Consider the following 20,759-nt stretch of genomic DNA (forward strand, 5'->3'; position numbering starts at 1 on the left):
TCGCCCAGAACAGATGACTCAGGCCTGAGGTGTGAACTCTGTCCTGGGGTTTCTCTGCGCCTTGTTCTGCAGTCCTGCGCCTTGAAGCAGGGACTAGAGGCCCACTTCCAGGTACACTGCTCTGAGCACCTTTAGGATGAATCACCTGGGATGAAGCCTTGTTTGCACTGTGTCAGGACGTGCAGCAGTCCAACCGCACAGATTTTTGTGCAAGACCTGCGCGGTATGAAAGTATATAATACTATTCTAGCTTTGCATATTAGCTGAGGATTAGCTCTTGAAAGTTGGAGAAATATCAGAGTATCCTGATTATATTTTTGAGAGCAGTTTCCAAGTTTCGAGTATTTTTTTTTTCCTTAACAGCTTTATTGAGATACAATTCATGTATCATACAATTCACTCTTTCAAGTATGCAGTTCAGTGGTTTGTAGTACATTTACAGTATGCAACCATCACCAAATTTCAGCACGCGAGATCCGGGATCCAGCCCCGCGCCCCCTGCAGTGGAAGCACAGAGTCTTAACCACTGGACTGCTGGGGAAGTCCCAAAATTCAGTTACTTTTAAAGACTAACTTTAATTTCAGAAATATGAATTTCTGTTGATTTCATTTAAATTTGAATGCACAGTTTATTAAATGTGAAATATTTACCGTGTTTATTACCTGTATATCTTGCATATACATCTATGTGTTTCACATCTGCTTTTAATCAGTCTTAACTCCTCACTGCCCCATTTGATGGAAGTACTGTATCATCTCCATTAAAATTTTAGGTAGTTTTATTTTGGGATAATTGTACAATTATTGAGAAATTTATTTTAGAATGGTATAATTTTTAGAAATTGTACATGCAAATCTATTACATGCAGTTATAACAGATGGTACAGAGAGGTCTCAGTGTCCCTTTACCCACTTTTCTCAAATGATAACATTTTACAAAAACTACAGTATTATATCACAACCAGGTATTGACATTGATAACAGTCAAAATGGAGAACATTTCTATCACCACAAGCATCCCTCCTGTTACCTTTTTATGGCCATACCCACTTCCATCCTGCTTCCAATTCCTTAGCTTCTGGCAACCACTAATCTGTTTTCCATTTCTGTAATTTTGGTGTGTTAGGAGTGTTACATAAGGAGACTCATACAGTAAGTAACCTTTTGGGGTTGGCTTTTTTAATTTAAGCGTAATTCTCTGAAAATGCATGCAGGGTGTTGTCTGTGTCCGCGGTTTGTTCCTTTTTATGCGTCCAGGCTATTGATGTACCACAGTTAGTTTAACTCTCCAAACATTGAAGGACGTCTGGATTGTTTCTGTTCTTTGGCTATTAAGCTGTTATAAACATTTATATACAGGTTTTTATGTACGCATAAGTTTTCCTTTCTCTGAGGTAAATGTCCAAGAGTGTAATCACTAGGTCTTATGGTGGTTGCATGTTTACTTTTTTTTTTTTTAGAAATAGACAAACTGTTTTCCAAAATGACTACCATTTTATATTCCCACCAGTAATGTATTTGTGACCCAGTTTCTCCATATTCTTGCCAGCGTTTGGTGATGTTACCATTTTCTAAAATTTTAGTCATTCTAATAGATGTGTAGTGATTGTGGTTTTAATTTGCATTTCCCTGATGTCTAGTGATATTGAATGTCTTTTCATGTGTTTATTTGCCATGGATAGATCTTCTTCAGTGAAATACCTCTTCATATCTTTTGCCCATTTTGTAATTGGATCATTTGCCTTTTTTAATGTTTCATTTTGAGAATTTCTTACACATTCTAGTCCTCTCCTGGATATGTGGTTTGCAGATATTTTCTCTAGTCTGTAGCTTGTCTTTTCATCATCTTAACAGTATCTTTTGCAGAGCAAAAGCTTTTAATTTTGATCAAGTCCTGTTTATGAATTTTGTCTTTTATGTGTTGTGCTTTTAGCGTCAAGTTAAGAAGTCTTTGCCTGGCTCTAGTTCCTCTTACATACTTTACTAAAAGTTTTATAGTTGTGTGTTGTACATTTAAATCTATAATCCATTTTGAGTTGATTTCTATATAAGGTGTGAAGTCTAGTTCGAGTGGTTTCTTTCTTTTCTTTTCCTTTCATTCTTTTTTTTTTTTCCCTCCCCATATGTATCCAACCAGCAGCATTTGTTGAAAAGACTGTTCTTTCTCCGTTGAATTGCTTTTGCTCTTTTGTCAAAAATCAGTTGATTGTGCTTGTATGGGTCTGTTCTAGAGTTCTCTGTTCTGTTCCATTGGTCTTTTTGTCTATTTCACCATCAGTACCACAAGTCTTGATTATTGCAGCTACATAATAACTCTTGAAATTAAGTAGATTGGTTCTTCCCACTTCATTATCCTTTTTCAAAATTGCTTCAGCTGATCTAATTCCTTCGCCTTCCTATATAAATTTTAGCATAATCTTGCCTATATCTATAAAAATTCTTGCTGGGATTTAGATAGGAATTGTGTTAAAGTTGTTTATCAATTTGGAGATAACTTCTTTACTATGTTCAATCTTCAAATCCTTAAACAAGGTATGTCTATTTATTTAGGTTTTTTCTTCCTTCATCAGTGTTTTCTAGTTTCTAGCATACAAGTCCTGCACATGTTTTGTTAGACTTATACTATTTCCTTTAAAAAAATTTTTGTTTTCATGTGTCTGTTGATAGTTTGTAGAAATACAGGGGTTTTTTTTGTATATTTATCTTGTATCCTGTGACCCTGCTGAATTCACTTATTAGTTCTATAAGTGTTTTTGTAGATTCCTTGAGATTTTGTCATAGATAATCATGTCATCTGCAAATAGTAGTAGTTTTATGTTTTACTCTCTGATACATATGCTTTTTAGTTCCTTTTCTTGCCTTATTGCTCTGGCTGCAACTCTCAGTGCTACACTGAGTAGTAGGGATGAGAGTGGACATCCTTACATTGCTCCCAGTTTTAAAAAGATGCGTTCAGTCTTTCACCATTAAGTATGTGTTTGCTGTAGACTTTTGTGGATGCTTTATATTAAGTTAAAGTTCCCCTTTATTCCTACTTTTATGAGAGTTTTTATCATGGGTGTTGAATTTTATCAAGTGCTTATCTGCATCTATTGATATGAGCATGTGATTTTTCTTCTCTAGCCTGTCAGTATGGTAGATTACATTGTTTTTTGAATATTGAACTAGCTTACATCCCTGGAAAAAACCCCGTTAGGTCATGGTGTATAATTGCATTTATATATTGCTTAATTCTATTCGCTATATTTTGTCAAGGTTATTTATATGCATCTGTATTCATGAGGAATATGAGTTTAAAGCTTTTTTTTCCCTTTTTCTTTTTTCTATCTTTGTTTGGATTTCATTTCAGGGACATACTAGCTTCATGAAATGAATTGGTAAGTTCTCCTCCTTGTATTTTCTGGAAGAGATTGTGTAGGTTTGGAGTTAATTAATCTTTAAACATTTGATAGGATTCTGTAGTGAAACCATCAGGGCCTGGAAATAACATTTTCTTTTTTTTTTCTTTCTGCACTGCGTGGCTTGCAGGATCTTAAGTTTCCCAACCAGGGATCGAACCCGTGCCCCCTGCAGTGGAAGTGCAGAGTCCTAACCACTGGACTGCCAGGGAATTCCCTGGAAATTACTTTTCCAGGAGCTTTTAAATTACATGTGAAATTTCTTTAATAGTTATTTCAAATTGGGTGAGTTGTGGTAGTTTGTACTTTCGTTGAGTTTCTCTGTATCCTTGCTGACCTCGTGTCTAGCTTTTCCATCTCTTGTTGAAAGGGGGGGTTGAAGTTTCCAACTATAATTGTAGGTTTGTCTTTTTCTCCTTTCTCTTTTATTGGTTTGATTCACATATTTTGCAATTATGTTGTTTGGTGCGTACCCATTTAGAATTGCTATATCCTGTTAGCGGATTAACCGTTTGTCATTAATATCTCTGTGTCTGGTAATTTTCTTTGCTCTAATGTCTACTTTATCTGATAATAATATAGTCCTTCTCCTTTCCTTTGATTAATGTTTTCATGGTATATAATTTTTCATCCTTTCACTTCCAACCTTCCTGTATTGTTACATTTGAAGTTTCTTCTATTATTGGATCCTGTTGTTTTATCCATTCTGCCAATCTCTGTTTTCTAATTGGTGTATTTAGGTCATTTACATAACATATCAAGTAATTATTGATATGTTAGGACTTAAGTCTGCCATTTTATCCTTTATTTCCTTTTTCCTTTTTTGTTCTTCTGCTTTCTTTATCTTGACTTCTTGTGGGTTACCTGAACATATTTTTAAATTCTGCTTTTATTTATATGTAGTGTTTTTGAGTATATCTGTTTGTGTAGCTTTTGTAATGGTTGTCTAGGCATTATATATACATAGTTTATCATAGTATACTGGTGTCATCATTTTATCAGTTTGAAGTATAGAAACCATATCTCTGTTAACATCACTTTATCCTACTCCACTTAAAATTGTCTTTTAACACATTTTTGACTGGAGACATATTATGGCCACAGGCGTTAGTTTCTGCAAAAATCCCCCAGTCAGTAATGTGTTAAATATTTCCTTTACAGACATATCATTAGAACCACCTCAGATGTGTTGAAATTTTTGCTTCATCAATCACACATCATTTAGAAGATTTCTAGAGGAAAAGGAAATTATATTTACCCATATATTGTCTTTCTGTTGTTCTTTCTTTTCTTCATGATGTTGCAAGATTCCTTTTATCATTTACTTTCTGTTTACAGGATTTCCTTAAGCCATTCATTTTGGGTAGGTCTTCTGGCAGCAGATTTTTTTAGTTTTTCTTCATCTAAGAAGATCTTTATTCCCCTTTTGTTCCTGAAGGATACTTTTTCTGGATATAAGATTCTGGATTAACAGTTATTTTCCTTCAACACTTGAAAAGTGTTATGCCACTTTCTCCTGGCCTCCATAGTTTCTGGTGAGAAATATGCTATTCAAGTTGTTTGTAGTTTTCAAAAGCTTGTGATGGGTCTTGGAGTGGATTTCTTTGGGTTTATTTTTTTTATTTTATTTTTTGTGTGTGTGTGTGTGGTACGTGGCCTCTCACTGTTGTGGCTTCTCCCGTTGCGGAGCTCAGGCTCCGGACGCGCAGGCTCAGCGGCCATGGCCCACAGGCCCAGCCGCTCCGCGGCATGTGGGATCCTCCCGGACCGGGGCACGAACCCGTGTCCCCTGCATTGGCAGGCAGACTCTCAACCACTGCGCCACCAGGGAAGCCCTGGGTTTATTTTGTTTGGGGTTCTCTCAGCTTCTTGAATCTATAGGTTTATGTCTTTTTGCCAAATTTGGGAAGTTTTCAGCCATTATTTGTTTGAATACGTTTTCAGCCCCTTCCTCTTTCTGCTCCTCCTGAGGTTCTGATGACATTTTATATTCAGCATTAGGTCTTTTGTTATAGTCCCACGTGTTCCTGAGGTCCTGTTCTTTTTTTTTCCCCCAGTCTGTTTTCTCCGTTCAGATTGCGAAATTCCTTTCGTTCGTGTTTGTTCATGTTCATGTTCACTGTTTCTTCTTTCTTCAGTTTAACCTATCCATCAAGTTTTTTATTCTGGTTATTGTAATTTTCAGTTCTGAAATTTCCGTTTGGTTCTTCTTTATATCTTCTTTTTCTTTACTGAGGCTTTCTACTTTCATTTGTTTCAAGTATGTTTCTAGTTGCTTGTGGAAGCATTTTGATGCTGGCTTTTTGAAAATCTTTGCCAGATAATTCTAACATCTGTGTCATCTTGGTGTTGGTGAGCTTCCTCTGACACTGCTGGGGGGGTAGGAGGTGCTGCCTGGTTATGGAGGTAGAGGCTCCTCACCTGGCCCCCTTGGTATCTGTGGGTAGGGACTCCTTGTTACTGCTGTGTGGGTGTAATTTCCCAATTACACCTTTGGGATTCCACCCTGCCTGGGAAGGGAGAGGTGCTGCCCTGTTACTGCTGGGCGAGAGTAGAATCCAGGCTCCCTCCTAGATTGTTGGGGTGGGGAGGGTGGCTCATTGTCACCTGGTGGGGATGGAAGTCCCTGATCTCCTCTGACACTACCAGGTGGAGTGGGAGTGGGCCACAGTGTTTCTGTGGGGTTGGTTGCAGTAGAGTTGTTATTGTCTAAAAGTATTCTGTCCTGCTAGGCTGCCCCATTCCTGGTCCTTTGGCCAGAGAGGGCAGGCTTTTAACTGCAGCTTTTTTTTGGTCTACATTAGTTGGTATTTCTGGGTTGCCAGCTTCTTCAGCATCTAGCCTGGAATATATGAGGCAAAAGGAAAACCGAGAACTCAATGCTCAGTCTTTTGGGGCCCCAAGGCCCCTTCCCAGTCTGTCTCCTCTCCACCTTTCAGAGTCTTATGTTTTGTTTTGTGTTAAATGAAGCATCTCATGTTTTTAGCTGCATTTAGTGGGAAACAGAAGTCCTGTATGTGCTTTTTAAATTTTTAATAAATATTGACAAGTGTCTTTGCTTTCCATAAAAATTTAATAATTTCTACTTTAACCAACACCTTTAAAAAGTGCCTATTTACCTATACCATACACCACTGCATTCAGGGCACCTTTGGAAACACAGTGCCGGTCTGGGCAGGATGGATCAGTCTTCAGACCCATGCACTGAAGCTTGTTTGGGGTTCCCACTTCAGAGGTGGAAGTCCCCCCCAGCAATCTGGTCAGCTACCCACTCCAAATTTACTTCTGTTTAGTTTTACCTCGGGAACTTCAGCTTTTTAAGACATACCATTAGTTGTGGGGTGGGTTTTTTTTTCCTTCTGGTAGATTATAGTCCTTTAGTCATAAAAATACCTAAAAAAAAAAATTATTTATTTTCGGCTGTGTTGGCTCTTCATTGCTGTGCGCGGGCTTTCTCTAGTTGCAGTGAGTGGGGGCTACTCTTCGTTGCGATGCGCGGGCTTCTCATTGCAGTGGCTTCTCTTGTTGCGGAGCACGGGCTCTAGGTGCGCGGGCTTCAGGAGTTGTGGCACGCAGCCTCAGTAGTTGTGGTTCACAGGCTCTAGAGAGCAGGCTCAGTAGTTGTGGCTCATGGGCTTAGTTGCTACGCGGCATGTGGGATCTTCCCAGACGAGGGCTCGAACCCATGTCCCCTGCATTGGCAGGCAGATTCTTAACCACTGCGCCACCAGGGAAGTCCCATAAAAGTACTTTTAAAGTGTGCAAAGTTCTTTCATGTTTGTATCATAATTACAAAAAACATTGAGGGAGCAGAAGTGATCGCATCCTTCACTTTATGGCAAAGGAAACGAACACAGATCAAGTGATACATTTAAGGCTCACACAGCAAGGAAGAGTCACTCTGCCTGTTTGCCCTGCAGGCTCAACCACCCTTTCTGTGTAATAACGGCAAAGTACCTTTGTAGTTTAAGAGTACTCTGCACTACCTCTCAATCCCTCAGTTTATGTTTGATGAGGCATCACAAGTGAAAGACGTTGCATTCTCTTGAGATTCTCAGCCAGTAAAAGAAAATTGGTACTTGTGCTCTCCCCGTACATAATGTCTTTGTATCACTGCTAAAACTAGAATAATGGATTAACAGCGATAGGTATGTAGCAAGCATTGTTTTCTTGATTCATCATGAAAATCTTAATGAGTCCAAAACCAAAAGAAAACAAAAAACAAAAAGTCTCTCAAGGTAAGTTTTTTTAAAATGGTTCTTAGGCAACACACAATGGTAACAATCATTTAATGATGCATGTGCTTTTCCCTAAAAGACTCATGTCCTGAGAAATGCCCAGGCTGTTTTTGCCTCTTTAATTACTCCTCTGCTAGCCAGCATGAGGGTGGTAGACGTCAGGAGTCAGTTTATCTCCTCATCCTGTGAATGGGGAGGTGGCCTTGGGTAAGGTGTGTGCTGCCTGACTGGGGAATGTCCAGGCACAGATAAACTGTTTTATTTTCCTAAGGGCAGAGCACTGAACCCTTAAAAACAAATTTTGCTTTGGTTTTGGGGGTTTTTTTAATGTTATTTTTCTCAAATGTATAGATTTATACTTGCATTTTGAAATTAATGGGTTACAGATAGTGTCACTTTGTGTACTTTATTGATAGGGATAGGCTCGTTTATGTTTCTTCTTAGACTTTTTTAAAAACAACTTTATTGAGGGGCTTCCCTGGTGGTCCAGTGGTTGGGACTCCATGCTTCCACTGCAAAGGGGCACGGGTTCGATCCCTGGTTGGGGAACTAGGATCCCGCATGCCGTGTGGTGTGGCAAAAAAAATAAAGTTTAGGTTTGGGCAAATCTCTTCACAAACATTTAAAAACAAAAAACTTTATTGAGGTATAATTCATATACCATACAATTCACCCATTTAAATTGTACAATTTAACATTTTACAGTATATCATAAGGTTGTGAAACCATCAGCATTATCTATCAATAGTTTTAGAACATTTTCATTCCCTGCCCCCCCCAAACAAAAAATAAAACCCATACCCATTAGTTGTTATGTCTTAGCCTTGCTACCCCCAGTCTTGGGCTTTCTGTCTGTATCAATTTGCCTCTTTTGAACATCTTCACATAAATGAAGTCATACAACATGTGTTTTTTGTGTGTGAATGACTGTTTTCACTTAAAAGTTTCAAAGTTCATCTGTGTTGCAAGAGATATCAACATTTCATTCCTTTACATTGCCTAATACTATTACATGGTATGGCTATACCACACTCTGTATACCCATTGATCAGTTGATGGACATTTGAGTTGTTTCCACTTTGGGGCTCATATAATGCTGCAGTGAACATCCGTGTGGACGTATGTTTTTGTTTTTCTTGGTTGTATACCTAGGAGTGGAGTTGCTGAGTCGTATGGTAATTCTATGTTTAACTTTTTGAGGAACTGCCAAACTGTTTTCCAAAGTGACTGCACCAGCTTACATTCCCACCAGAATTGTATGAGGGTTCTAAATTCTTCACGTTCTCTCCAACACTTGCTTGTGTTGATTGTATCTAATCTAGTGGGCATGAAGTGGTATCTTCTTGTGGTTTTGATTTGCATTTTTTTCCCTAATGACTAATGATGTTGAGTATCTTTTAATGTGCTTATTGGTCATTTGTGTGTCTTCTTTGGAAAAATGTCTGTTCGTATCCTTTGGCAATTTTTAAAAAATTAATCAATTTATTTATTTGGCTGCGTCGGGTCCTAGTTGTGGCACGAGGGCTCCTGGTTGTGCTGCATGCGGGGTCTTCCCTGTGGCATGCAGGATCTTTAGTTGTGGCATGCAAACTCTTAGTTGCGTCATGTGGGGTCTAGTTCCCTGACCAGGGATCAAACCTGGGCCCCCCTGCATTGGGAGCGTGGAGTCTTAACCACTGCGCCACCAGGGAAGTCACTTTTGGCAGTTTTTTGATTGGGTTATTTTTATTTTCATTATTGAGTTGTAAGAGTTCTTATCAGCTCTATGATTTGCAAATATTCCTTTTACTCTTAGACTGTCTTCTCTTTTTTGATGTTGTCCTTTGAAGCACGAAAGTTTTTATTTTGTTGAAGTCCAGTTTGTCTATTTTTTTCGTTGTTTGTCCTTCTGGTGTCCTAACTAAGACACGTTGTTTGTCTCAAGGCTATGAAGATTTATTCCATTTTAACTTGGAAGTTATAAAACTTCTAACTAAGAGTCTTACAGTTTTAGCTCTTACATTTAGGTCTTTGATCCATTTTCAGTTAATTTTGTATATGGTGTGAGACAGGGGTCCAAACTTCATTTTTTCACATGTGGATCTCCAGTTGCCCCAGCACTGTCTGTTGAAAAGACTATTCTTTCCCCATTGAGAATTTTTGGCCCCCTTGTCAAGTAGAAATATTGTTCTAAACCACAAGTCAGAACACTTGGACTTCTTGGACAACCCGAAGCTTTCATGAAAGTGTTTGAACAATTCAGTGTTTCTACCAAAAATGGTGCACTATTCGTAATGTTGACTCTGGAATTGGAAGGATGGAATCTGACCCTACCAAAATCTGAAATGTATATATACCTGCTGTCTGCTCTGTGGGTCCATAAGATCGTGGATAGAGAACAGCTGTTCCTGGTCTTCCCAGGGTGGAGGCCGGGGATGTTGAGCCATCTGCTGAAGGGCAGGTTTTCCGATGAGTCATCTTAAGGGAAGTTTGAAAATTGCTAGTAACAGTGCTCGGCAGCACTGAGCTATTTGTCAGATTCCGTGACTGTAGATAGCTAGGTAACGTGGTTTGTTTATAGTATCATATTGGAAGGACTGCATTGGGAAGAACACATGAAACGAGCAGTTTTGTGCTTGTCAGTGTGGTGCCTGTTAATTGGGTATCGCAGCAACTGAATAATGACAGTTAATGGTGGTGATGATACTAATGGAGGTGATGATACTGCTGTGTTCTAGGAGAAAACCCCAGCTCAGGGGCCATCGAGTGTTTCAAGCTGCCTAGATAATAATGACATTGGAGGAAAAAAATGAGTGTTTTCCTTTGGATCTGAATTTTTAAAAAAATTAACGTGGAAAGCAGCAGTAGTAGTATTTTTGCCATCAGTGTCTTTCTTTGTCTGTCTGTTAGAGAAAATGGGAGTATAGTTGGAGGTAGGAAGAACTACTGAAGTTACTTAAGGTTAAAAAGAAAAGGAATTAAGATTGCATTCTATAGCAAAATATAGGCTTGTTCATCTTTAAATTTTAAGGAGGAAGTTTTTGTTTGTTGTTCAGTTTGTTTTTAAAGTACCTGTTCTGCTTTTCCCTTTTGCTGACCTGTCTTTTCTGAGCAGGAGAACAGGCCAGACACTCTGTCAGTGTCCTTTATGCGTATTCTGATCATATTTGGCTTAAGAGGAAGGGTTCGTATAAACTGTGTAGAGGATAGTTTATGTAACATTTATTTCTGGGTAATTCTCAGCATGTCTCAGAGCTTGGATTTCCTTCAGGCAGGAGTGGAGGTGGGGTGTAATTCCAACTTGACAGCCCCGGCACTTGCTTTAAGGCAGATTTAAGGGCAACCATGTGTTAGGCCAGCAGGCACTGTATCTCAGGGCAGAGGGCTGTGGTGAGCCTCGTCCCTGCCCTGGGGCTCCCTTCCCCTCCCACAGCCTCTTTCGCTTTGACTGGAAGGTGCCGGGATCTTTATGGGGAGAGGAACTGCACAGTGTCCTTATCCCTTCCTGACTGGGTCCCTTCCCGGAGGCATCTGGATTCTGACTCATGCTTGGAAGTGGTTCAAGACCCCTCTGGGGACAGTCTAAACTCTTTCATGATCTGGTGGGTGCATCAGCTGCTTTTGTAAAATGGCTAGCGTATATAGAGTTACATACTAGATTTAGTAAAATTACAATCCTCAAACTCAAGGTCTATTCAACCTTGGGGGAAAGTTAAACTCAGAAAGGTGACCTGTAAAACAGAAGAGCTAGCGCCTGCCTTCTAGGGAGTTGGTGGGGTTCGTGAAGAATCCTAACATGTCAAGTTGATGACCACAGAGCGCCCCAAGGTAGGTAGACACTTGTGTAGTCACTGCTGCCCGTGCTTCCTCCCACAGAGCCCGCTCCCAGTCCCAGGAAACGGGGCTCAGGACCCCTGGCTGTCCAGCCAGTCCACCTCTCCTGCCAGACAAGACGATTCTTGCTCTTCCCCTGTGTTCTGCTCGCCTTTCCACCTCTCTGTCTTTCCTCCTCCTGATTCTTATATTTAGAATGCCTGCCGTTCCGCCTCTCCAGAGCAAAATCCTCCCTGTGCTCCACCCCTTCCCCAAGCTTTCCCAGCTGCCGGAAAGGAACACCTGGGAGGAGCGGCTTCTCCCATGGAGTTGTGTTGGCATTTTCTGTGCCTCTCAAGCGCTCAGTGCTGTCGCTGTAATTTTTAATTTAAAAAATTTTTTTTCTGCTGCTCAAAGATAAATTATTTGAGGGTGAGCAAAATATTTTTCCAATGTCTCCGTGTTCTCCAGAATACCGTGAGTCCAGCGGGTACTCGGTAGTCTCCGAATAGATTAGAAAGTATCTTTCTCATTTTACAATTATATTAATCTAATCATTCATTAATCTTTGTTGCCTTTGCCTATAATTGTTTTATACAACGTATAAACTTACAGGGCGTCACATATTTATCATGATATATCGTATCCCTCAAACTAGATTGAAACTTGCAGGGGAAGACCATACCTCTACAGCTGTGTTCTCTCCTCCCCATGTGGAGCACAGGCCCTGTACATAGGAGGTTGGTCAGTTTGACTACCTCATGCTGTGTCGTGCTCTCTGAAGCAGGGCACGCGGCCACAAATGCATTTACAGGGTCTTTCTCCTCCAGCCACAGTCCGCGAGGTTTTCCCCCAGTAGCCTTGGCTGCTACAATGCTCTTTCTAACTTTTCTTTCTTTTTTTGGTGCAGACGGTCGTGAGAGACTTCAGGACAAGAATGTTTCACTTAAGGACTTGTGCTGCTAAGTTGAGGCCGTTGACGGCTTCCCAGACTGTGAAGACATTTTCACAAAACAGACCAGCAGCAGCTAGGACGTTTGGGCAGATCCGGTGCTATACTGCCCCCGTTGCTGCGGAGCCCTTCCTCAGCGGGACTAGTTCGAACTATGTGGAGGAAATGTACTATGCTTGGTTGGAAAACCCCAAAAGTGTACACAAGGTAAGGCTCAGAGGAGCAGGTGTCTTCGTGTGTTTGGAGTCTTGGCCGATGGTGGCTGGCCATCCAGGTAAGTGCATGTGTTCTGAGGACCGTCAAAAAGGAAGGCAGGCAGGTGGCTGGAAGCCCCACCGACCTGAGTTCTCTGCGTCAGCCCAGCTCGGCCGTCACACCAGGCCCAACTGGAACCGCCTTCTCTGGAGGGGCGTGTCCCTCTCTCCGTGTGCGGCGCGCTCAAGGCCTTGCTCCCTGGAACAGCCAACGTGTTAAACCGGCAAGGATGTAGAGGGCACTTGCACCACTCCCAGGCTCTCACCAAGGCTGCTGCAGGATGGTGATGCTGCAAAGGAAGCCCACGGAAGGAGAGGCCCCGCAGGAAGCTCCTCTGTCCCGCTGTCCTCGGAACACCTGAAAACCATTTCATGTGATTTCTGTATAAATGACATTTTAGATCAGTATGTTCACGTTTTTCTCTTGTATTTGAAAGTAAATTCTGTGAAGGCTTCCTTCTAATTTCTCTGTGTTAACCAGTGAGGCTCTTCCTTAGAGCCTCTCTCTTCACATGTTTACTTGATACAGAGTGTGCCTAGTGGGAGAACTTCTTCACAGCATTTTGGCCAGTGATATTTATGGGTTTTGATGACTGTTTCTTGGTTTTCAGGTCAGGCAGCTGGCCCAGCAGAAGCTGGAGGGTAGATCCCCAAGTTGCTCAGACTCCTTGTGCCCCATTGCGGGGTGTGTGAAGGAGACAGTATGTGTGAGGTGCTCAGGGTCTGCGCAGAGAAAGTGCCCACCGGAGGCTGGCTGTTGTCACTGTTGATCTGGCTCTTTCCTTGTGAATTTTGGGGACTTGCTATCTAAAGGCAGCCTGCTTCCATTGGGCCCTTGAGTGTAAGCTTTACCCTTTTACCCTGAAGCACTAGTGACATTTAGATTGGGTACGTCTGACTGCGGGAGCCACCAGTCCCGTTTCATCAGGAATGCCGCCTCTTGGTCTGAACCTCCTTGCCCAGCAACGTTTCCATGGCAACCTGGAAGGTGCATTGCTCCATGAGCAAGATGAGACCTGGTTTCCTATGGGAGGAGATCTGCGGTATGTTTCCCAAGACTGTAGACAAATGCACTGCCCGGAAAGAAGTGCCTCTGCCTGTGATGTCAGATATTAGCGGTTTCTGAAGACAGTTACTACAAGGTTATCTCTCAAATAAACTTAGCCCAGAGGTTTCAGAATCAGACTTTCATCTTGTGTCCAGGCTGTCCCTTGCCTTCCTTTTCTCAGACGTAACCTCTTTATGGAACCAACCAAGTCTTCTTAAGTTATATTTGGTTTTAGGGAGAATAGCACATGAGTGAGCTATTGCAAGTTAACAGGGATCTAGGTTGGGGAACGTCCGTGTGTGAATGCCTGGTGTCACGGGAATGGGTTGCAGTGGTGAAGCACACTGTGGCTCTGTGGTGCAGAGCTCTGGAAAGTGAGGCTGAAAGCATCACAGTGGCTGTTACCATTATTAGTATTTGTATTAATATCATTATCGTTATTGCTTTAAAAAAATTGTTTAGGGCTTCCCTGGTGGCGCAGTGGTTGAGAGTCCACCTGCCGATGCAGGGGACACGGGTTCGTGCCCCAGTCTGGGAAGATCCCACATGCCGCAGAGCGGCTAGGCCCGTGAGCCATGGCCGCGGGGCCTGTGCTCCACAACGGGAGAGGCAACAGCAGTGAGAGGCCCGTGTACCACAAAAAAACAACAACAACAACAAAAATTGTTTAAAAGACTTATTCTGTAGAGCAGTTTTAGGTTTATAGCAAAATTGAGGGGAAGGTACAGAGATTTGCCATGTACCCCCTGCCCCCACATGCAGTCTCCCCGCCATCAACATCCCCCACCAGAGTTACAACATTTGTTATAATTGATGAACCTACACTGACGTGTCATCATCACCCAAAGCCCACAGTCTACATTAGGGTTCACTCTTGGTGGTGTGCGTTCTGTGGTTTTGGACAAATACATAATGCCATGTATCACCATTATAGTATCATAGAGAGTATTTTCACTGCCCTAAAAATGCTCTGTGCTCCACCTATTCTTGAAAAGGATTTTTATCACATGGTGTCGAGGAAGGTAACACTTGGGGGTTCTCAGGCTGCGTGGGAGGGTCACCGTGTCCATCTGTCCCAGGGGTGAGGACAGCACAGTGAGAGGACTACTGACAGGCACAGATAGATGCAGCCTGCTGAGGAAGAATGCAGAGTGAGGATTGGGTCCTTGGGCTCCGCAGGTCAGACAGAGCAAGCACCTCTTTAGCACCTCTTTGAGAGATTCTGCGGGGGATATGGGTAAAGGATCTCAAAAAAGGACTTTTCAGTTTAATAAGAGAATACATGCAGGTTGGCGTCTTTGGGCCAGATTTTATGTGCTGGTTTCTGTTGTCAGTATTCTCCAGGGGACACAGCGTCTCCTTGAGGGAGAGGGACAGGATGGTGTAAATCAGTGGACATTTACAATGGCAGTGTCCCTCTGCGGCCATCCCAGCAAAGTGGACTTGATCGCCTCTCCAAGTTGAATTAGGCCCAATACCTGTTGTATGCTCATTTTTTGAGGGACAGGATCCAGAGCTTTCATCAGATTTTCAAAGGCATTTGTGACCCACGGAAGGCCTTGGAAATTGTTGGTTTTATTAAGAATGCTTTGTTTGTGCTCTGTGTTAGAAAAAATAGTTTAGGGAGAGATAAAGAAAATTAGGTTTTAAGATTTAGATTGATCATCTTTCTGATCTCTCATTTCTGCATCAGATAAGGGATGTCACATTCCTTGTCCTGAGAGCTGGTTCTGTCATCATTCTCTTCCCTCCCTTTGCAGAGGGCTTATGAGGAACTTCTAGGACTGAATTTTTTTGTGTCCAGCAGAAACAGCACAGATTTAGCATCTTCCCCCTCCCTGCCCTTCTATGCTCTGCTTTCCTATTATTTTTTAAACTTTTTATGACGTTTTCAAACATACGATAGGAGTGTCAATTACAAATTGACACTTAGCATCTACCTCTACAAGGATCAGATTATGAGCTCTGCAGCTGCTGACCTTCAACACCCCCTGAAAGGAGTTCAGGGGGTGGAGATCAGGAATGAAGCACTCTGTGCTCTGGGGAAAGCTGGGAGAACAGGTCTTCAGATAGATATCTTCAGGAGAAGATTTTATGAGCCCAATTCTGTCATCTCCCTGTATCTAGAGAAGCACTAAAATCCTTCATGGTGCTGTCTGCTCCTCGTGACTAGCAGAAACCTTCTGCAAAAAATGTGTGCTCGATTGCATGGACTCCCCCTTCACGAAAATCACAAATATACTGACCTTCCCCCCCACCTCTTTAGAGCAGTTTCTCGGAGCTCTCTGAAATGCTGTCTCCCGGGCTATAGTCCTCATTTTGCCGCAAATAAAACTTAACTCACAACTCTCACGTTGTGCTTTTTTTTTCTTCCCCCAGTTGACAGGAGTGTGAAATGAACCTCCGTGAGGAGACCCATCATGCAACTTCAGTAGCTCTCTGCAGTTTGCCAGTCTTTAAAAATCTATTCCTTCCCCACTTAATTTTCTGTCATAAATGCATCTGAGTGGCTCTATCAAGGGAATGGTTTCTTCACCACACCTAACAAAATTAACAAGATACTTCTCTAATACTATAATCTCATTCTCAGTCTATATTCAGCTCTTTGTGATTATCTTAAAGCTGCCCTTTCACGTTTGACTTTATAATTTACTTTATAATTTTGTCGTATCCCTATCTTTAAAGAAAAATTTTAGGGCTTCCCTGGTGGCGCAGTGGTTGAGAGTCCGCCTGCCGATGCAGGGGACACGGGTTCGTGCCCCGGTCCGGGAAGATCCCACATGCCGCAGAGTGGCTGGGACCGTGAGCCACGGCCGCTGAGCCTGCGCATCCGGAGCCTGTGCTCCACAATGGGAGAGGCCACAACAGTGAGAGGCCTGCGTACCGAAAAAAAAAAAAAAAAAAAAGAAAGCTTTTATTTCTAAATGTTTAATGGTGAATGTTATGTTTGTGGTAAAGTAATCAAGCAGTTCAGGGGTGCGAGCCCCCGAGCGCTCCCCGTGCCTCTGCGCCCAGTTACCTGGGTCTGCCTTTGCACCCCGTTTCGCCGTCCCTCTGCTCTTCGTCCCTTGGTGTGGTCCTCTCCTAGACAGCCATCTCTTCCCCATCATTTTCTCCAGTTCGGCCTCTGCGCTCCAGTCGTAAACACCTTGTCAAGTGTAGCTCGCCCCTTGCCCCCCTAGGACCCGTCAGCCAGGGCCTGTTCTGTCAGCGTGCAAAGCCCTCATTAAGGTCTTGTCCATGTTGGGGACAAGTCAGATGGTGGCATCTTATTTTTGTTTATGTCTTAAAAAGAGTCAAAGCCAGATTGCCCTTGTTAGTGTTTTACACAGACAGGTAATTGAGAGTTGCTGAGCCCTCACCGAGCCCCTCCTGTGCAGCAGAGGCAGGTGCCTGCCCTCACCTCCACCCCCACCACAGTCACAGTGTGGTGTCAGCCCTGCGGGGAGATCCCAGGGTCGGGCCCTGTGCCCTCTCCACCCTGTGGTGCCCTTTGTGCCCCTGCTCACTGAGCCACCACGGCCGTCCTTGGTGCATCGGAGCTCACTTCCCCTGCCTGGGCCTTCTGAGTGACCCCTGCCCACTTCCTAAAAGCCTGTCTTCCTCATCTTGCTGACTGTGTCCATTTCCTCTCCTGCCTTCTGCGGGCTAGCTCCCACGTGTAGTAACAGCTCTCTGGTCCAGTGTGGTCACCACAAGAGCTCTGTGTGGCGCTCGACATGCAGATCCTAGACTCTCGGTCCCACCTCTCTGAGCTCGGCCATGCCACCCTTCTGGGCCGGGCACTTCTGCTTCTTCCTTCCATGCTCGTGAAACACAATGCTGTTATTTTCTGTAATTGAACCAGACAAGCAGAGCAGAAACAGACACACATCGTCCCCAGTATGGGGTGACACCGTTCCTTTTCATTCTGCAGCTTTGAAACTGCCTTGGCTGCACTTTAAAAACTCAGCCGCTGTTCGCCCTAGTTCTTTGCTGGCCTTGGGGAAAAGCACACACGTGGTATACTTCAGGGGCTTTCAGTGATCGAGGCTGTTAAACCTCACTTTGAAGTTCCCCCTCCATGCTCAGCTTCCTAAATCAGGATGAATCTCAACCCTGGTGACTTTTTGTGTTAAATCGACTAAACCAAAAAAGAACATCTTCCCTAACTTCAGTATAGTATTTTACTCTTAAAGAATTTGTGTTTATACCGTCAGGGACATAAAATTAACACCTTTGGAAAGTGTAAGGGTCCTGAAGCAGTGCCTTCACCTTATGTGTGTAGCGGTTCACAGCTCGCGACAGTTTTATTGGAGGACTGCGTCGACTGGCTGCCAGGAGGTGCGAGTGTGCAGGGCCCGCTAGCTCGTGGGCCCGTGGGGACTTCAGTAAGCCGAGCACAGTTAGAATACAGAGTAAACCTCACCAGCTTCTGCAGGGAAGCGCCAGTTGTTCTGAGTTTTGAAGGGTAAGGAAGGGGCCTGGCCAGGGACAGGGTGGCTGTACCCAGAAGAGGCACGTGTGAAGGCAGAGGGCTACAGGGGCATGGTAAGGGTCGGGGGGCACTCAGCGAGCACTCACAGAAGCTCCTGGGAGGCTCGGCACCAGGAACCCAAGGCAGCAAAGTGAAGACCAGCAGTTTGAGCTGCGACATACGTGGAGGCCCCGAGATCAAGCCGAGGGGTGTTGGCTTAGTTTGTGAAACGCTGTGGGAGTGTGGACCCCTGAGCAGTTGGCAGAAAGTGAGGGTGTCAGACGCTGATGGAGAGCTAACTAAGCCTGCAGTGGCCGGAGGGCGGGCTGGGAGTAAAGGCGTGCTGCATCTTTGGGAGCGTGATTTTTTTAATGCCTATCCTTTTATACTGTATTTTAAGCAAGAATCGTGGGTTTTTAAATGTCAGTGATAACTGGAGAGAGAGATCCAGAGCGACCTCAAGGGGAAGGTGGACACCAAGAGCAAGAAAGGAGCGAGTCAACCTCGGGGCCGGGGCAGCTCCTTTTTTTTTTTGGTCGCACCAGGTTTTAGTTGTGGCAGGTGGACTCTTTAGTTGTGGCATGTGAACTCTTAGCTGTGGCATGCATGTGGGATCTAGTTCCCTGACCAGGGATTGAACCCCAGCCCCCTGCGATGGGATCGCAGAGTCTTATCCACTGCGCCACCGGGGAAGTCCCTGGGGCAGCTCTTGAGAAGGGCGCAGCGAGCTCTGCCCCAGCCGCCTGCCTGGCACCTCCTCTCTGGGGAAGGGAAGAAGGAGCGCGTTGTCAGCCGGAGGCGTTCTTTGGGGCCTTTCCCAGAAAGGGGCTGTGGTGGTGATCACATCGTCAGTCCAGAGCCTCTAGGCCACTCACTCCCCGACTCCGCCTGTGCCAGGCCCCCGCGAGGGGTCTGCAGGTCTGCTGGGCTCTGGGCTCTGCCGTCCATGGGCAGTTTCTGAGTTTAGGGCCTTCTCTCTTAAGTGGTCCCGACTCGCAGAGCCAGAATTCTCTCTCAGCCTGAGGCTTGGCTCCGCTGGGCTAGGTCCTCCAGGTGGGGCCATCCACTAGGCGCGTGGGGACCAGATGCCCACTGTGGTCCCGCACAGCCGCCCTTGAGAGTTGCAATTCTGAGTTGACAGAATGCACTGTTGGGTGCGGACCGCCAGGCAGAGGGCAAGGGCTCTCACTTCCTGAGAAATGCCAGAAAAACTGCGTATGAGAGCCGTCACAGGCGTCCTGCGTATAATATTCTCCTGCCGTAAAAGTCTGCTTTCTATGAGCGTTTGTGTAATAAACCAGCCCAAAACTTGGCAACTCGAAACCCCACCAATGAAGTCTTTCTCATGGTTCCCAGCTTCCGTGCAGCTGAGGTTTGGCCAGGCTGCAGCCCCGCAAAGGACCCCCTCACATCTGGTGCTTGGTGCTAGCTATCCACCAGGCCCTGCCATCAGCCAGGGGACCAGAGAGACTCCCTCACAAGTCCTCAGTGTAGCTCCAAGAGGAGAAGAGAGGAGAGAGGAGGAGAGGCTGCAGGCCTTGGGTGCCCCACCCAGAACTCACACTGCCATTCCCACCCATGGCCTTGGTCAAAGCAAGTCTCAGGCCAGCCCCCAAGAGCTCACCCCCAGTGGAAGAGCCACATGGCCACTGCAGGGGGCCTTTTGTGGACCTGGGAGGACGTGTGGCCACTGGGCAGCCTACCACAGTCCTTTCTGTAATGATCTGATGGGGCTACTTCCTTTAGGGCAGAAACCCAGGGAGTATCATTCCTCTATCAGCAGATTCCTTAGAGCAGAGCTGAGGCAGCTTTTCTTAGCTAATCTTGTGTGTTTATTGACATTTTACCTGCACGCCCATACAGAGAGAAGATAGTAGAACTTGTCTGGAGATGTTCTCTTGCCTGTGCTACACTGTGCTTTAAAAATAACAGCATCGCTCTAATCGAGCACAGTTCATTTGGCTTCTGTGGCTGAGGCATCCCCGAGCAGAACGCCCAAGTTTAACTGCTCCCAGTATAAATAGATCTGTGGTGACAGGTCAGGCAGGCCCTGATCCTGGTGCCTCTTAGATGTGGTGGTGGGCAGTGAGCTGGGTCGGGACATGGCCCCGCCCGTCCTCAGCTGGGGACAGTTTGAGCAAGGCCCTGCCTTGGTAGTTGGAGGGGTCTGCAGCCCAGCACTATGCATGTCTTTCGAGACTGCCTAGCCCTGAAGCAGGAACCTTTTGTGCAGGTCTGTGGCTGTCCACCGCGGGTCTTCTCGCCCCCTCACCCCGGGCATCGTCTCGTCGGGACGTTTGGACAGTCCCACACGGTGTTTTCAGGAAAGGCATGGAGCCCAGCAGTTGGCACAGACAGGGCACAGCAGGAGGGTTGTAGACACTGCCCCATGCAGGCTTTTCATACACAGCACAGACATGAATCGCTCAGCTCCACGCCATAGCTGGGCTGGTGTGCACAGAAAGCTAGGCGCTTAGGAAATAATTGCAGAATTTGCCAGCACACTTTCTAAGCTGGAAGAGCCCCTGTGCAGGGTGGGTAGGGAGACGTGCAGCCTCAGAGCAGTGCCAGCTCCCTCCAGGGCACTAGGGTCCTTGAGGAGCGGCACCTCCTCAAGGACG

At 44.7% G+C, this 20,759-nt stretch overlaps 1 protein-coding gene across 4 annotated transcripts in view; it reads left to right on the top strand.

Annotated features, from left to right (window-relative positions):
- Window positions 1-20,759, top strand: part of OGDH (oxoglutarate dehydrogenase) — a 76,969-nt gene that overhangs the window by 1,221 nt on the left and 54,989 nt on the right. For 3 of the 4 annotated variants that reach the window (XM_060157438.1, XM_060157441.1, XM_060157440.1), the window contains one exon: window positions 12,339-12,587. In XM_060157438.1, coding sequence (XP_060013421.1) covers window positions 12,366-12,587 — 222 coding nt within the window. In that variant the 5' untranslated portion in view covers window positions 12,339-12,365. Of the gene's footprint in view, window positions 1-28; window positions 112-12,338; window positions 12,588-20,759 lie in introns of those variants that run through there. The other variant, XM_060157439.1, reaches the window with a different exon arrangement.

The sequence above is a fragment of the Lagenorhynchus albirostris genome, chromosome 8 (genome assembly GCF_949774975.1).
Source record: "Lagenorhynchus albirostris chromosome 8, mLagAlb1.1, whole genome shotgun sequence".
NCBI classification, from domain to species: Eukaryota; Metazoa; Chordata; class Mammalia; order Artiodactyla; family Delphinidae; genus Lagenorhynchus; species Lagenorhynchus albirostris.